Source organism: Callithrix jacchus, chromosome 6, assembly GCF_049354715.1.
Source record: "Callithrix jacchus isolate 240 chromosome 6, calJac240_pri, whole genome shotgun sequence".
In the NCBI taxonomy this organism is placed as follows: domain Eukaryota; kingdom Metazoa; phylum Chordata; class Mammalia; order Primates; family Cebidae; genus Callithrix; species Callithrix jacchus.
This window is the reverse complement of record NC_133507.1, coordinates 96,202,588-96,216,803: the sequence shown is the minus strand read 5'-3', so window position 1 is coordinate 96,216,803 and position 14,216 is coordinate 96,202,588. Positions and strand designations below refer to the sequence as shown.

The 14,216-nt window shown below is 41.2% G+C and overlaps 1 protein-coding gene across 7 annotated transcripts in view; it reads left to right on the top strand.

Annotated features, from left to right (window-relative positions):
- Positions 1 to 14,216, top strand: part of MGAT5 (alpha-1,6-mannosylglycoprotein 6-beta-N-acetylglucosaminyltransferase) — a 326,791-nt gene that overhangs the window by 288,247 nt on the left and 24,328 nt on the right. For all 7 annotated transcript variants that reach the window (XM_054257690.2, XM_008998990.5, XM_078327938.1 and 4 more), the window contains 2 exons: positions 7,006 to 7,122; positions 12,619 to 12,693. In XM_054257690.2, the coding sequence (XP_054113665.1) occupies positions 7,006 to 7,122; positions 12,619 to 12,693 (192 nt within the window). The remainder of the gene's footprint in view (positions 1 to 7,005; positions 7,123 to 12,618; positions 12,694 to 14,216) is intronic.

The window sequence follows — 14,216 nt, the reverse complement described above, 5'->3', positions numbered from 1 at the left end:
TAGAATAATAATTTGAATTCGTCACTTGGGGAGTGGTTTTGTATTAAGAGGTCAGTTTATTCATTCATAACTCAGCAATACTTAATGCACATCTGTGTGCTAGGTGCTATAGGAAGTGATAGGACATAGAGACTAGGGACATTCAGTCTGCCATGAACCTATTCTTTTGAAAAGTTTAAAAAGATGCTACCCAGCAGTGAAAATATCTCAGTTTAGTAATCTCTGCTTTAGCATGTGACTGACTTGCTTGAAACTTTGGAGTTTGGGATAGAACAGAAACGAATAAATCATTCCTTGGGTTTTTTCTTTATTTTTGACAAATGTATTTAAGGTGTACACCTTGATGTTTTGATAAATATACACATTGTGAAATAGTCATTACAATCAAGCTAATATCCATCAGCTTACATACTGAATAGATTTTTTTTTCATGGCAAAAACACATATGATCTCCTTTTTTGGCAAATTTCAAGTATGCAATGCAGTATTGTTAACTGTAGTCATAATCCTGCACACTAGTTCTCCAGAACTTACTCAACTTGCATAACTCAAACTTTGACCAATGTCTCCCCAGTCCCCGTGCACCAGTCTCTAGGAATCACAAATGTATTCTCTGCTTCTGTGAGTTCACTATTTTACATACCACATCGATGTGGGATCATGCAGAATTTTCCTTCTGTGTCTGGCTTATTTCACTTAGCATAATGTTTTCCACATTCATCCATGTTGCCGCTAGTGACAGAATTTCCTGCTTTTGCAGGCTAAATATTTCATATACACCTAATTTGTTTATCCATTTATCCACTGAAGACCACTTAGTTTGGTTCCATATCTTGGCTATTATGAATAACGCTGCAGTGTACATGGGAGTGCAGATACCTCTTCAACATACTGATTTTAATTGCTTTTGATATATACCCAGCAGTGGGATTGCTGGCATATGTGGAGTTCTATTTTTTATTTTTTGGGGAACCTCCATTTTCTTTTTCATTATGGCTGTAACATTATATTTTCACCAGCAGGGTACCAAGTTTTCCTTTTTACCACATTCTTGCCAGGTACTTGTTATCTTTTGTCTTTTTGATAAAAATCATTTTAACAGGCGTGAGGTGATATCTCCTCATGGTTTTGATTTGCATCTCCCTGATGATGAATGATGTTGAGCACCTTTTCATATGTTTCTTTGCCTTAAGTATATCTTCTTTTGAGAAATGTCTTCAGATTATTTGTTTGTATGTATGTGTGTGTGTGTGTGTGTATATACACACACACGCACATGTAATATTTTGTTTATTTGTCTGTTGATGGATATTTGGGTCGTTTACACCTTTGGCCATTGTAATGCCACTATGAACAGTGTATACAAGTATTTTTAGTCTCTGCTTTCAGTACTTTGAGGAATGTACCTACAAGTAGACTTGCTAGAATTTACTTTTTATTTTGAAATCATTTTACTGGTACAGAAAAGTTGCAAAAATAAAACAGAGTTCAGGCATACCCTTCATCTAGCTGCTGCTATGGTAGCTTCTACGAAACTACAGTACAGTGGTCAAAACCAAGAAATTAACATTGGTACCATAGTATTGTCTAAACTACAGACTTTATTTGGACTTCACCAGCTTTTCCACTAAGATCCTTTTTCTGTTCCTGGATCCAGTTCAGGACCTACATTGCATTTAGTAATTGTGTCTCCTTAGTCTCCTCTGAACTGTGACAATTCAGTCTTTCACTGTCACCCATGACCTTATCACTTTTAAGGTCAGCTTTTTTTGTACACTTTCTCAATTTGGATTTGGCTGATGTTTTCCCATGATGTGTTTGAAGTTTTGCATTTTTAGCAAGAATATCCCAGAAGTGATGCATCGTTCTCAGCACATCATATTAGGGGGTGTATGATGTCAGTATGTCGTACTGATTGTGATGTTAACCTTGATCACTTGGTTAAGGTAGTGTTTCCCACGTTTCTTAACTATGAAGTTACTCTTTTGCTCTTTTTTTCTATAGTAAGGGTAATACTTTGGGACTATGTGAATATCCTATTATTTCTCAAATTTTTGTATCATATGGCACTGGATTTGTATAGTATCACATACTATATAAATAATTACAGTATCATATAGCAGTGGATCATGTCTACAACAGTTATTACTGTGGTATTCTGATGGCGATTTTCTGTTTCCCTCTGGATTTTTTAAATGCATGCAAGGCAAAGAAGCCCATCTCTTTTCTTCCTGCAGTTTCTACATACAAGTCTTTGGGAAATGAAACAAAAGTATCTGAGATTAAATTGGCAACTGACACATTTTTCTTAATATTGGCTGCAAAGGTTTTAATGACACTGTGGCCACTGAGTATTTTTTCCTGAAAAAAAAAAAAAAAAAGACACTCTTAAACACAATCTGAACATTGCCCAGTGAATGATTTAATGTTTCATGGATCAGATCAGCCAGTGTGAAGTTATCAAGAAAAATACGTTCGTTGTTTTCTATCAGTTGCCATCATTTTGTTATTTACTTTTTGCAGAGGTCATGGAAGGTTTTCATTCTTCATGCTGTAAGAAGAGAATAGGCATTAGAGCTGTCACACTGGTATTTGGTTCCTCCTGTCCCTTCATCCCTTCAGATGATTCCACCAGCCCTTAAATGTGATGATGTTAGAGAAACTGTGGGATCCTTTCCACAGTCGCTCAGCGAGTGACCTCACACAGATGACTCCATCAGTCCTAGGCTCCCCCAGGAGGGCAGGATGCAGAGGGGAGTTGACAGGTGTTTAATGTGTCCCCACAGGATGGTACTAGTTGCTGCACTGGGAGAATTCATCAATGTACATTTACTGTTTTCCAGGAGCTCCAAATCTGATATGTGTTATGGGACAGACATATAATCAGTGGAAGTGCATGAAAAAATAGCTAAGTGAATTCAGGAGGGGAGTTGAACTTGGAGTTGTGCTGGGTGGATGATGTTTAGGGCTAGCTGCTAAGGGGATAGTGGAGGGGCTGTGCTTTAAAGGGAAAGGAGAGTAGGTCTCAAGCTAGAGAAGCATGAATACTGACAAGCTGGGGAGGCCCCAAGAAGGACAGTTTGCTTTATGCAAAAGGGCAGGTTCCATCTGATAGCTGGCTCCCTCTGGCAACATCAGACAGCACTGAGAGGGACCAGTGAGCTTGATTTCATGGCCAGGTGGGTCACCCTGTCCTGCTCTGTCAGCTCACAAAAGTCCCAAAAATTCCCCTAACCAAAGAAGCTTTTAATGGGAAAAGAGCTGTCAACAGGTCTATTTCTAAGAGTCAAAAATTCCCAGAAGTTATTCAGTGGAAACATTGTAACCAGAGTATGTATAATTACAAAGCTATTCTTGCATATCAAACAGTAATTGATCCACAGAAATTGATTATATCAACTCCATGTATATCTCTTTGCCTTCATTTAAAAAGAAGAAAAGTCCAGATATGTAAATGTGAGTTTAGCTTGGTTTTTATTTTTGCATTGGACCGGTTTTTCAAACCATGATGTTTACTCAGAGAGGGAAAAGTTCCACAATGCCTTAAGTAATGTGGCTGGTTCAGATTATATTTTAATATAAATTGGATTTTTACCTTTACACTGGGAAACATATGAGTAGGTTCTTGATCATTATTCTCACATTTTGTAAGCCATTAGAAATACTCTGGCTTCAGAGTTTTTTTTTCCCTTTTTTTCCATGAAGAGAACTCATTTTCTCCTTGGAGATTTAATAGCCATTCCAAAGTAATGTCTCATATTTAGTAAGATTTTCATTACTTTTACAAACTATACTCCAGTAAATTTACTGATTGATATACAATGAAGTAGCTTAGATCAGATGGTTCTCAATAAATTAACGAGAAGGAACATAACATTCAGAGAGGAACTAATGAATCACAAAATGCCTCACTCCTAAAGTTAAGTAACCTTCAGTAAATGTAAAAGGATAATAGCTCAGCATTTTGTTTTCAGAGTGCTAGGAGCAACCTTGTAAATAAGCAGAGACCTTAAAAGGCGAAAGAGGAGAGAGACTGCTGAAGTGTAAATTACTGAATAGTGACATTGATGACAACTTTAACTTACCCTGATTCTGTCAGAAAAACTAGTTTGTTCTACAGGCCACAAAATGAAAATGATGTGACATTTTGCTCATCATCAGAAAATACAGGCCTAAATTCAGTCCTGAATTTAGTTGCGCAAGTTTTAAAAGCTAGACTAAAAGGCTGGTGTTTACATTGGACTTTTAAGAACCCAAAGACATGCTTTAAAATTGTTACCTTCCTTTTTGTCCAAAGCTGAGAAGTTGTTGAAGGACTTAGATTTGAAGTTGGCTCTTCTTCTTTCTGGCTTGTATGGTCTTGGGGGAAGTGTAATTGCCTCTCAGTCTCAAAATCGTCATTGATGCATAATAAACCTGATAAATAATGTTTGTGCAGGCGATTAGCCGGACACCTGGCCCAGCCTAGGGCTTCCTTGATAAGTGTTGAGTCCAAAATATGTGCAGAGAAAAAAGAAATGGAAGTTTCCTGAGCTCTGTGGGCCTGCAGAGAGTCTGTAGCTTCTATCACTGACCATAGAGCTGAGTCAAGGAAGAGGGCACCTGTTAGAAGGGTGGGAAACTGAAGAGGCGGATGAGGGGGTGCTGCTGGGTAAAGACCCAGAGAACGTGCAGCCAGCAGAGACTCACTGCTGGGCCCAGGGACTTGTCGGGCTTCCTGCCTTGAATAGCACGTACATGCTCTTGGTGTGGTAGGATACAAAGAACAGTGGCTAAGGGAAAGATGGAGGGGTGCCAGTTAATTCCTCCAGCCCTCTGAGTATACTGGAGTCTGAGGAAAAGAGGAGAATCAGCTTGGCTTCCAAAGCAAAGGCCTCAGCACTGCCAGACCCAATATTTCCTATTATTATAAATATGAGATGAAAGTTGTAAATTATATAACCTTGTCTACCTGTGTAATTTCAAAAGGGAATAATTCTCCAACTCGAATATGATGTATAAATAAAAGGAAAATAATTTCTAATAAAGCAATATATATTTCAGCCTTATGGAGTCAAGAACTATATTGTCCCATTCCCGAGAGTTATACCAGGCACTCTGATGCCTTGTTCCTCCTCACAGTGAGTGTTTTTATTTAAAAGGAATAAAACATCCAGCTGAATATGCTCAGCCTTTTTACTTAAAATTGACGTTATGAAGGAGGAATGAAGCCTGAGTGTGTTTACATATACCCACATATGAACAGAATTGCCAGTAATGCAATAGCTCCAAATATAGACTAATGTCGGTATGTTTTACTGGAGGCTCTGATGTCCTCAGTGGCATTGACTTTGCTGCTTTGATCTTTCTGAAATGTTGACAGCTCATTGATGACGTTTCAGATAAAACAGAGCACAGACATTATTTCATAATCATTATTTCATAATTACATAGTGATTATGTCTCTGGATAATTCAGTGTATGTTTAAACTGTCAAAAAGTTAGATTCTGGCTGGGTACAGTGGCTCATGCCTGTAATCCCAGCACTTTGGGAGGCTGAGACAAACGGATCACTTGAGGCAGGGAGTTGGAGACCGACATGGCCAACATGGTCAAACCCCATCTATACTAAAAATACAAAACTTATCCAGGCATGGTGGTGTGCACCTGTAGTTCCAGCTACTCAGGATGCTGAGGCAGGAGAATCACTTGAACCCAGGAGGTTACAGTGAGCCAAAATCACACCACTGCACTCCAGCCTGGGTGACAGAGTGAGAGTCTGTCTCAAAAATAAATAAATAAATACAAAGCTGGATTCTATAAGGCCACATGAAAGCCCCGCAGGGTGTTCGAAAGTTTCATGGGCAATGGACAGTTCTTCCTGTGTGGGACTGTCTTGCACATTGTGAAGCAGTTTATATCCCTGGTTCCCACCCACAGACTAGGAGTAACACTCTCTAGTTATTATGGTAGCTGAAAATGCTCTCACACATGTCTAGAATGCTCCTTTTACAACATGACCTTAAAGGGATATGAGGATAGAGGTGGAAACAAAATGAGAGGATAAATTTAGCTGTATTAAAGAATGGACTCAACTGAGCGCAGTGGCTTGTGCCTGTAATCCTGGTACTTTGGGAGGCTGACAAACGAGAATCACTTGAGGCCAGGAGTTTGAGACCCACCTGGGCGACATACAGAGACCCTGTGTATACCAAAAAAAAGAAAAATTTAATTAGCCAGGGATGATGTGTACATCTGTAGTCCTGGCTGCTCAGAATGCTGAGGCAAGATGATCTGTTGAGCCCAGGAGTTTGAGGCTGCAGTGAACTGTGATTACATCACAGCATTCCAGCCTGGGCAACAGAGCAAGACCCTGCCTTTGGGGGGGGAAAAAAAAAAAAAAAAGAATGGACGTTTAATGAATTGAGAATTGTCACCGTTTGCACTTGGTTTCTCTGACCACACATTGTTTTTAAAATAAAGCCTCCTTTAGAATAAAAACTGCCATTCCTTGTTTTTCTGAATGTCATGCTAATGACTATTCCTGAAACCACTTAAAAAATTCTGTGTATTTCTGATGGTCTTATTTTTTTCCTTTCTATCACCTTTTGTATGCATCATTACTTTAGCTTCCTGGGACTTTACAGCCTTGCTTTTTCTTGGAATTGTCTATGGTTACCTGTCTGTCTTAGCCAGGCTAATAGGTAGATACTGGTTTGATCTATTAATAGGTGATTTTCAAGGCTGGGTTCTTGATGTGATGTTGAGGGTTAGTGCCACGTGTAGCAGCTTCCTTGTCACCTGGTTATGACATTATCTTATTTCCAAGTGGGATTCAAGATGCAGAGCCATAACGGTTTAATTGTTACCTGCTTATGGATGGTTTCGATCATCAAGGGGAAGGAAAAAATGTCTTGTTACCTACATAAGTATAACTCAGTACTATAAAAAGCATAGCACTCCATCTAGCACAGAAAGTTATTTTAAAAATCGCTTGTGAGACTGAGGTGTTTTGTTGTTTTCCAGCTGACATCCCAGCATCCTTACGCTGAAGTTTTCATCGGGCGGCCACACGTGTGGACTGTTGACCTCAACAATCAGCAGGAAGTAGAAGATGCAGTGAAAGCAATTTTAAACCAGAAGGTTGGTTTCTTTTATTCCACTTTCCCTCATTTCTAATGTGACCTGAAATGTCTATAAAGCATCATAGGTCCTTGGATTTAGTAAACAGATCTTTTCCACATCAGCTTCACCCTGGAGTTAGAAAATAACCAAGCTGTAGGATTTGGCCTGGGGATTTCATGAATGTTCTGTGAAATGGAAACAGAGCTGGTATCCTGGTATGGGCATGGATTCCATAGGCCATTTCAGCATGACTCTGGATCCCAGGCACGGGAGCAGGAGCTGGAGTCATACTTGGTTCAGGGATCTGATTGTGTTGCTCTCACAAAGATCTGAAAAGACAGTCCTGTGTCCTCTACAAAAGAGCAAGAAGGGCAAGGAATTACTGGGAAATGTTTTTATAGAAAATCCGTTTTTTTTCCTACCTAAACATTTTGTAGAATTTTGTAAAAATAACTATATTTCTGGCCTCTTGATCAATTCAACAGACATTTGTCAGGTACTTACCACACACAGAGTACTCTCTGAGCCACCTAGGGCTGGGGTTGGGGTCAGGGTGTTTACTTCCATAAACAGAGGAGGCTGGCTTCCCACCTGTCAGAAGTTTACTATCCAATAAAGACGAGTTCCATTATCCTCTCTCCCAACCCTGAGCCTGCCGTGGACTCTCACAGCTACACTCTGCTGCTATACTTTGATGGGAGCACTGTTTACACTTGGTTATGATGCTTGAAGGAAACCAGTGTGGGCATGTGGGAGGGCAGGCTGGATTCACACAGTGTGGGTTCAGTTCTAGCTCTACCACTGACTGGCAGCTTCCCTTCATTTATAATATAGGCCTAATATGACCATTTTATTGGTCACTTGTGAGGAGTAAATGAGATAATGTATATAAAGTGTTTAAATTCAGTGTCTACTACACAGTATTTAGTCAATAGTAAGTATTCTGATTTTTATTGATAGTCTAAATTTCTATGCCATTAGCAGCATGAAGTCGGGAATTACATCTGTCTCATTTCTGTATTACCAGTGCCCACATAGGGATTTTTTTTACCCAGTGGATAGATGGGAGAGAGGAATAGATGTCTGCAAGTAAGTGTAATACAAGGCTGAATATGTTCAGTGCCAAAGCAACATGCAAACACTCCAGGAGTGGAAGTTGTGGAAGCCTTTCTGGAGAATGCAGCCTTTTAGTTAAGTCTTACAGATGAGGATAATTTGCAAAGTAAAACAGAGAAGTGGACCCAGAAGGGCATGGGTTCAAAGCACAGTGTGACTGAAAAGGAAAAGGCTGGAAAGGCATATATCCTGGAAGGGATAGCCAGTTTGCCCATGTGGAGGCCATCTTACCCCTTTGGGAAACAGAATAGGATAATCAGTTTGTGGCCTGAGGAGCTGCTGATGTCAGTTAATTCAGAACATCTCCAGGGGAGTGAGGGCACTCTGATGCATTATCTGTGTTCTGCCTGCTTCAAGGTAATCTGGTTATGGGGCTTTGGTGTCAGCTTCCCATTGATGATACCAACAACCCCAATCCCTGTCTCAGCAGTTTAGGGCAGAAGCCCCCAACCTGAGGAGATGAGCTGTTAAAAAAAAAAGTGCCAAATGGAATGTGGTTCCTCTAGGCTGCCTCAAAATATCTGCCACACGCCTAAAGCTTCACCACTGGAGTCATTCCTGTGGAGGGCGAAGGTTCTTCTTTCTTGATTCTCCCAGTCCCTTAGTATGTGAGCTTCCTAGGGCTGTTGTAACACACTAGTGCAGACAACTCAGTGGCTTAAAACAGCAGAAATGTATTCTCTCTGTCCTGAAAACAGGAAATCTGAAGTCAAAATGTCAGCAGGGTCACGTCCCGCCCCTGAAGTCTCTAGTTGGGTATCCTTGCCTCTTTCAGCTCCTTGTAGGCCTAGGCATTCCTTGGCTTGCAGCCTCAAAGCTTTGATCTCTGCCTTTATTTTGTGTCTTCTCCCTGTGTTTGTCTCTGTCTTTTCCTTTTATGCAAGATTAGGGCCCAAGCTAATTCATTGTAACCTCATCTAACTGGATTACATCTGCAAAGACCCTAATTCCAAGTAAGATCACATTCACAGGTGCTGGGAGTTAGGGCAGCATATATTTTGAATGGGCACAGTTTAATCCATAACACTTAGGGTAATGTGTGTGCTCTTGAGGAAAGTAATTTAAAAGCTTAGGTAGAGGCAGAAAAGAAAAACACACCAAGAAACATTATAATCAAACTTCTGAAAAGCAAGGATAAGGAAGAAGACCTTGAAGGCAGCCAGAAAAAAACGTATTACATTTAGAGGAATAATGGTATTTAAAAAGCCAACTTCTCATCAGAAATAATGGAGACCATAAAAGGGTCCTTGGGAGCCAGAATATGTGGGGCCTTTCAGTAGGCCATGGTAAGTGTTCAGGGGTTTTTTTCTGGGGTATTTTTGTTTTTTGGCGGGGGGGAATATTTTTCGTTTGTTTTTAAGTGCTCAGGATTTTATAAGTATGATGGGAAGTTTTGAACAGGGGGATGAGATAACCTAGTTTACATTTGAAATCATGAAGAGAAATTGCAGATTCTGCTTAACTCAAAATCCTATAGTTAGTAAATGGAGGAGCCACGAGTCAAACCCTGGCCTCCGGGTACCTTCTAAGACCGTTTCTTACTGAATGATGTCAAACCACATCTGTCAGGTCAGACCATGGGGGGCTTCTCATGGAGGCTGATCTCTGAAAGCAGTTGCCTGTAGGAGTTATCCCCTGACTTGGAAAGGTGAGTGGGTACTAGTGGAGACAGGAAATCTCACAAGAAGGGAAGTCAAGAGGAGAAAATGGAGGGGAAGATAAGGGAAAGTTTCCAAGGTCAGCAGGAACTTCACAGTGCCATCTGCAGGCATCCTTCCTGTGGCCCTTGCCACACGAGTAACAGTATTTTTTTTTTTTTCCATAACAAAGCAGGATACCCAAGAATACTTCCTTGCTTCTCCACAGCTAGCCCAGCTTGGGTTTCTCAATGACTGGATGTGATTTAGTATTCTCCTTCACTCTGTCCCCCAAAGAGGCCTTCACTTGTTCCTAAAGAACTTTTATGCAGAAAACTGCCCACTCTCCCACCTCCCCAGCCCACATAACAGCTTTCACTTCCAGGGCTTGCCAGAGTCCTTGAGAGCTTTCCAATGCAGAAGGCCCTGCCTGCCGTCATCCACAGGGTCCAGCAATATAGACCTGTCTCCCTCCCCTCCCTTCCTCCCTCCCTTCTCCCCTCCCTCCCTCCCTCCCCTTCCTTCCTCCTTTCCTCCCTTTCTTCCCTTCTTTCCTCCCTCCTTCCTTCCTTCCCTCCCATCCTTGCTTTTTGCTTGTCCTTGACAGGAAAGTTGTTTGGCTTCATATTCTTTAAAATAGTGAATGGCCCCAAAGCAGTGAATGAGTCAACATCCCTTTGTTTAAACTGGGTTTGGTTGGTAGGAGAACAAAGGAAGAGTCATTTTTCTGTATTTCTGGCTTTGAACCCTCTGAATTAATTCTCTCTCATTTTCTAAGGGATTCCCTTTGGAAATGATGTTGGAATGGCACTTGAGTACTTGGCATGCTTCCTAACACATAACCAAATCTGTTTATCTCATGAAAGATGACCAATGTATGTTTATTTCGCTCTACAAATCCTACTTTAACACTGATTAATGAACCCAGATATGCCATGTTTTCTGTTTTAGATCACTTCTTCTATGAAACTTTGAGAGGAAACTTATCTCTAGGCTGGCAGTATGCATGCCCCTAGTCCCAGCTACTCAGGCTAAGGCAGGAGAATCACTTGAACTCAGGAGGCAGAGGTTGCAGTGAGTCAAGATCGCACCACTGCACTCCAGCCTGACAATGAGACTCTGTCTCAAAAAAATAAAAGAAAAAATGTTTACATTTTGTGTGAAGAGCTGTTGTCTGGGTTAGAGAGGGAACAGTACATTCAAAAGTTTGAGTTGACTAGGAACTAACTGAGAACATGAAAGTCAGTTCTTCAGAGTATTTTGAGCTCTTCAGAGAGGAGCTATCTAGGAATAGAGTGACCTGTCTGTTCTTGCAGAATAGTCTGCCATAGTATTACAGTATTTACGGCTTAGCCTCTTTTAGCTTTATTCAGACAGATGTAGGCCGCTGTGGCCCACATTTGTCCATTTGCTCAGCATTTGAAGACAAGTAAAATTTCTGAAGATCATGGTTGAAGATTTTGATGTAATGTGTGATTTGACACACAAGAAAAGGGGAGAAGATGCCCTGAGACCAACTGCTTGGCTGCCCACTAAGGAGTGTTATTTCTGTTCATTGTCCCATTTTCAGCAAGCTTCTGTTTTGCCTAGTTCTCCATTCTGAAACTTAAGCAAATACTTAAGAGGTAGCTGGTAAAGGTGCCCCCTGTCTACCCTATTGCTGAGAGGAGCTGTTGAGCTCTCTGAAGCAATAATAGACTATATTGCTGGTGATTTTCTCCCAAATGAAATGTCCATTTTAGATTGGTAATGCCCCTGAAAACACAGGCCTCATGGTGTAGGCAGACACTGTGCAGCAGAGATGAAACCCACATTTCTTCCCCTTCTCTAAGGTGTTCATAAGATTGCCTCCTCTACCCTAAAGAGGCATCCTCTAGAGTTCCCTACTCCTCTCAAATAGAATCTAGGCTCTTTAATATAGAAATCTCAAGCCTTTTTTGGAAATTCAGTGAATTTTCCACCTTATCTCACAAGCTTCCATGACACTGAACTGCAGTTACCTGCTGTCCTTTCATGTTAGAGAGCACACTACTTGCTCCACCAAGGATGTCTTCAGCATCTTGGCCCTCCCCAGTTTGGGCTTGCTAGACTCACAGCCTGCCTTAAAAGCCCAGCATGAGTAGAATTCTACTTTGACCCTTTAGCCTCCCACGACGTCCTAGCTGAACTCCTTGTGACACTCTTTATTTTTGCACCCTGAATTCTTTGGGTATATGCTAATCTCCCCTACTAATGCAGACCAATGCTTTGGTCACTGTTATGGATCCTTAAACTGCTCGTTGTGTGCTTTAGAGCAGTGACCAGGCATTCATTCAACTGATGTTCACTAAGTTCCTACATGTGCCACACTATGCCCAGCACTAGAATGCAAAGATGACCCAATAACTTGGACTCTGCCCCGTGGAACTTACCTGCTAGCAAGTGATAACTGCCACCTTTTGTTGAATGCCCACTATGTGCTAGAGACTACCCTAAGCACCTTTTTTCTCCCAGATAATCTTCACAGCTTAAGAAACATGAGTTTTTCTTATTACCCTTTTATATGTGAGGAACCCAAGACTTAGAGATGGCAAGTAGTTTGCTTAGAGACCCATACCTAGTAAGGATCAGAGTAAGATCATGACTTGCAAGTCCATAGTCAGCCCTCATGAGGCCACCTCCCGGTGTTAGCACCATGTATTGAGTGAGTTGGTGGAGGACTAGGTAGGCAGTACATGCTCTCTGTCCTTCTCCTTCATGGTATCATGTTCTGTTTCCACAGATTGAGCCATACATGCCATATGAATTTACATGCGAGGGGATGCTACAGAGAATCAATGCTTTCATTGAAAAACAGGTAAGCCTCATTAGAAGTCAGTCTGTCTTTGCTGTGTACTGCTTCCCGTTACCTCATTGGGCTCTCAAGAACAGTTAAGCGCTCACTGTGTTTCTGTGGCTTTTTTCCTGTTTTGGGATTCTCTAGAAGCTGGATAATAGTAGCACTGTCATGGTCACCCAAGAGAACCAGTATTCCCTTGGAGTAGGTATGTTCCTGATGACAGTGGAAGGTGAAATGGAAACTTACAACAGGAGAGATGGGATGGTTACTGTGAAGATGCCCCTGACTGTCGGGGCCTGTGCCCTGACTGGGTTCTGAGGCTCATCCGGAAGACTTGGGAGGGGAGAGAGACAGACAGCTTTCTGTTCCTGCCTCATCTTCATTTCTCACCTTAAGAAAGGCAAGAATAAGCAGCTGTTTCTAACCATTCTTTTAATAATACATGTTCAGCAATTCTAAATGTTAGGACTTTTTAGAGGTTTTCAGACATCTTCTAAAAGCAGGACCCTTTGTCAAATGAAACCTTGTAGTAAGTATATAAAACAAATAAAAAGCAGGACAAAGCTAAGGAGGGTGCTGAGAGTCCCATCTTCCCCAATAAGGTCTGGAAGCTGCAGCATGTGCTCCTGGAAGTAAAGGCTAGGAGCCTGTTGCTATCATTTTATAACGTTTTCATTGGACTTCAAAAGCAACTCAGAGCTATAAATAGACAGACTCAGAACCCCTGTGGGTAGGAGAATATGAACTCTTTGACTAGATTCCAGAAATAAGGTGCTCTTCTTAAAGAGTAAAGCTTTTTTTTAAGGCAATCAATGGATCTTTACACAATAGGGGATGAGGATGGTGCAAGCTGAAAATAGAAATGCTGTGTTGAAAATCTAAGTAGGCCCAAGGTGGGCTTCAAAGGAAGACTTGGTGGTTTGAGGAGACTGAAACTCTGGCGAGCAGCCGACAGTCCTGGGTGCTGCTGTTGGAGTTGGGAGCCATGGTCATGTACTTCAGGGTGTGGTGTGTCTGATACGCTGAGATTTGTTAGCAGCAAGAGGACAGGTGCTGCAGCCAGGCCACGTGGGTTTTACTCCTGGCACCATGTGTTTCTAGTTGCATGACTTCATCATGTTACTTGGCCTCTCTATTCCTTAGTTTCCTTATCTGTAAAACAAGGATGATGCTGATAGGACCTACTTCATAGGGCTGATGTGAGGATTGAATGAAGTAATACGTACAAAGTGCTTAGAGCAGAGCCTAAGTGCTCAATAAATGCAAACTGGTACTGTCAATTATTTATATATTATGCTATATTGTATTGTAATATACTACTTTATAATATAATTACTTGGTTTCATGAGAAACCATTTGAATCTTTATCTCATTCGGCCTTTATATGACACTGGAATGACAGTATCATCACAACTCTAGCAACCACATCCATACAGATTTTGTGCCAGTGTGTGCCAAACACATCATAAAATATCATCTCATTTAATTCTCACAGTAATTCCTGGAGGTGGTAGTAATAACCCCATTATTTAGATAGTGGA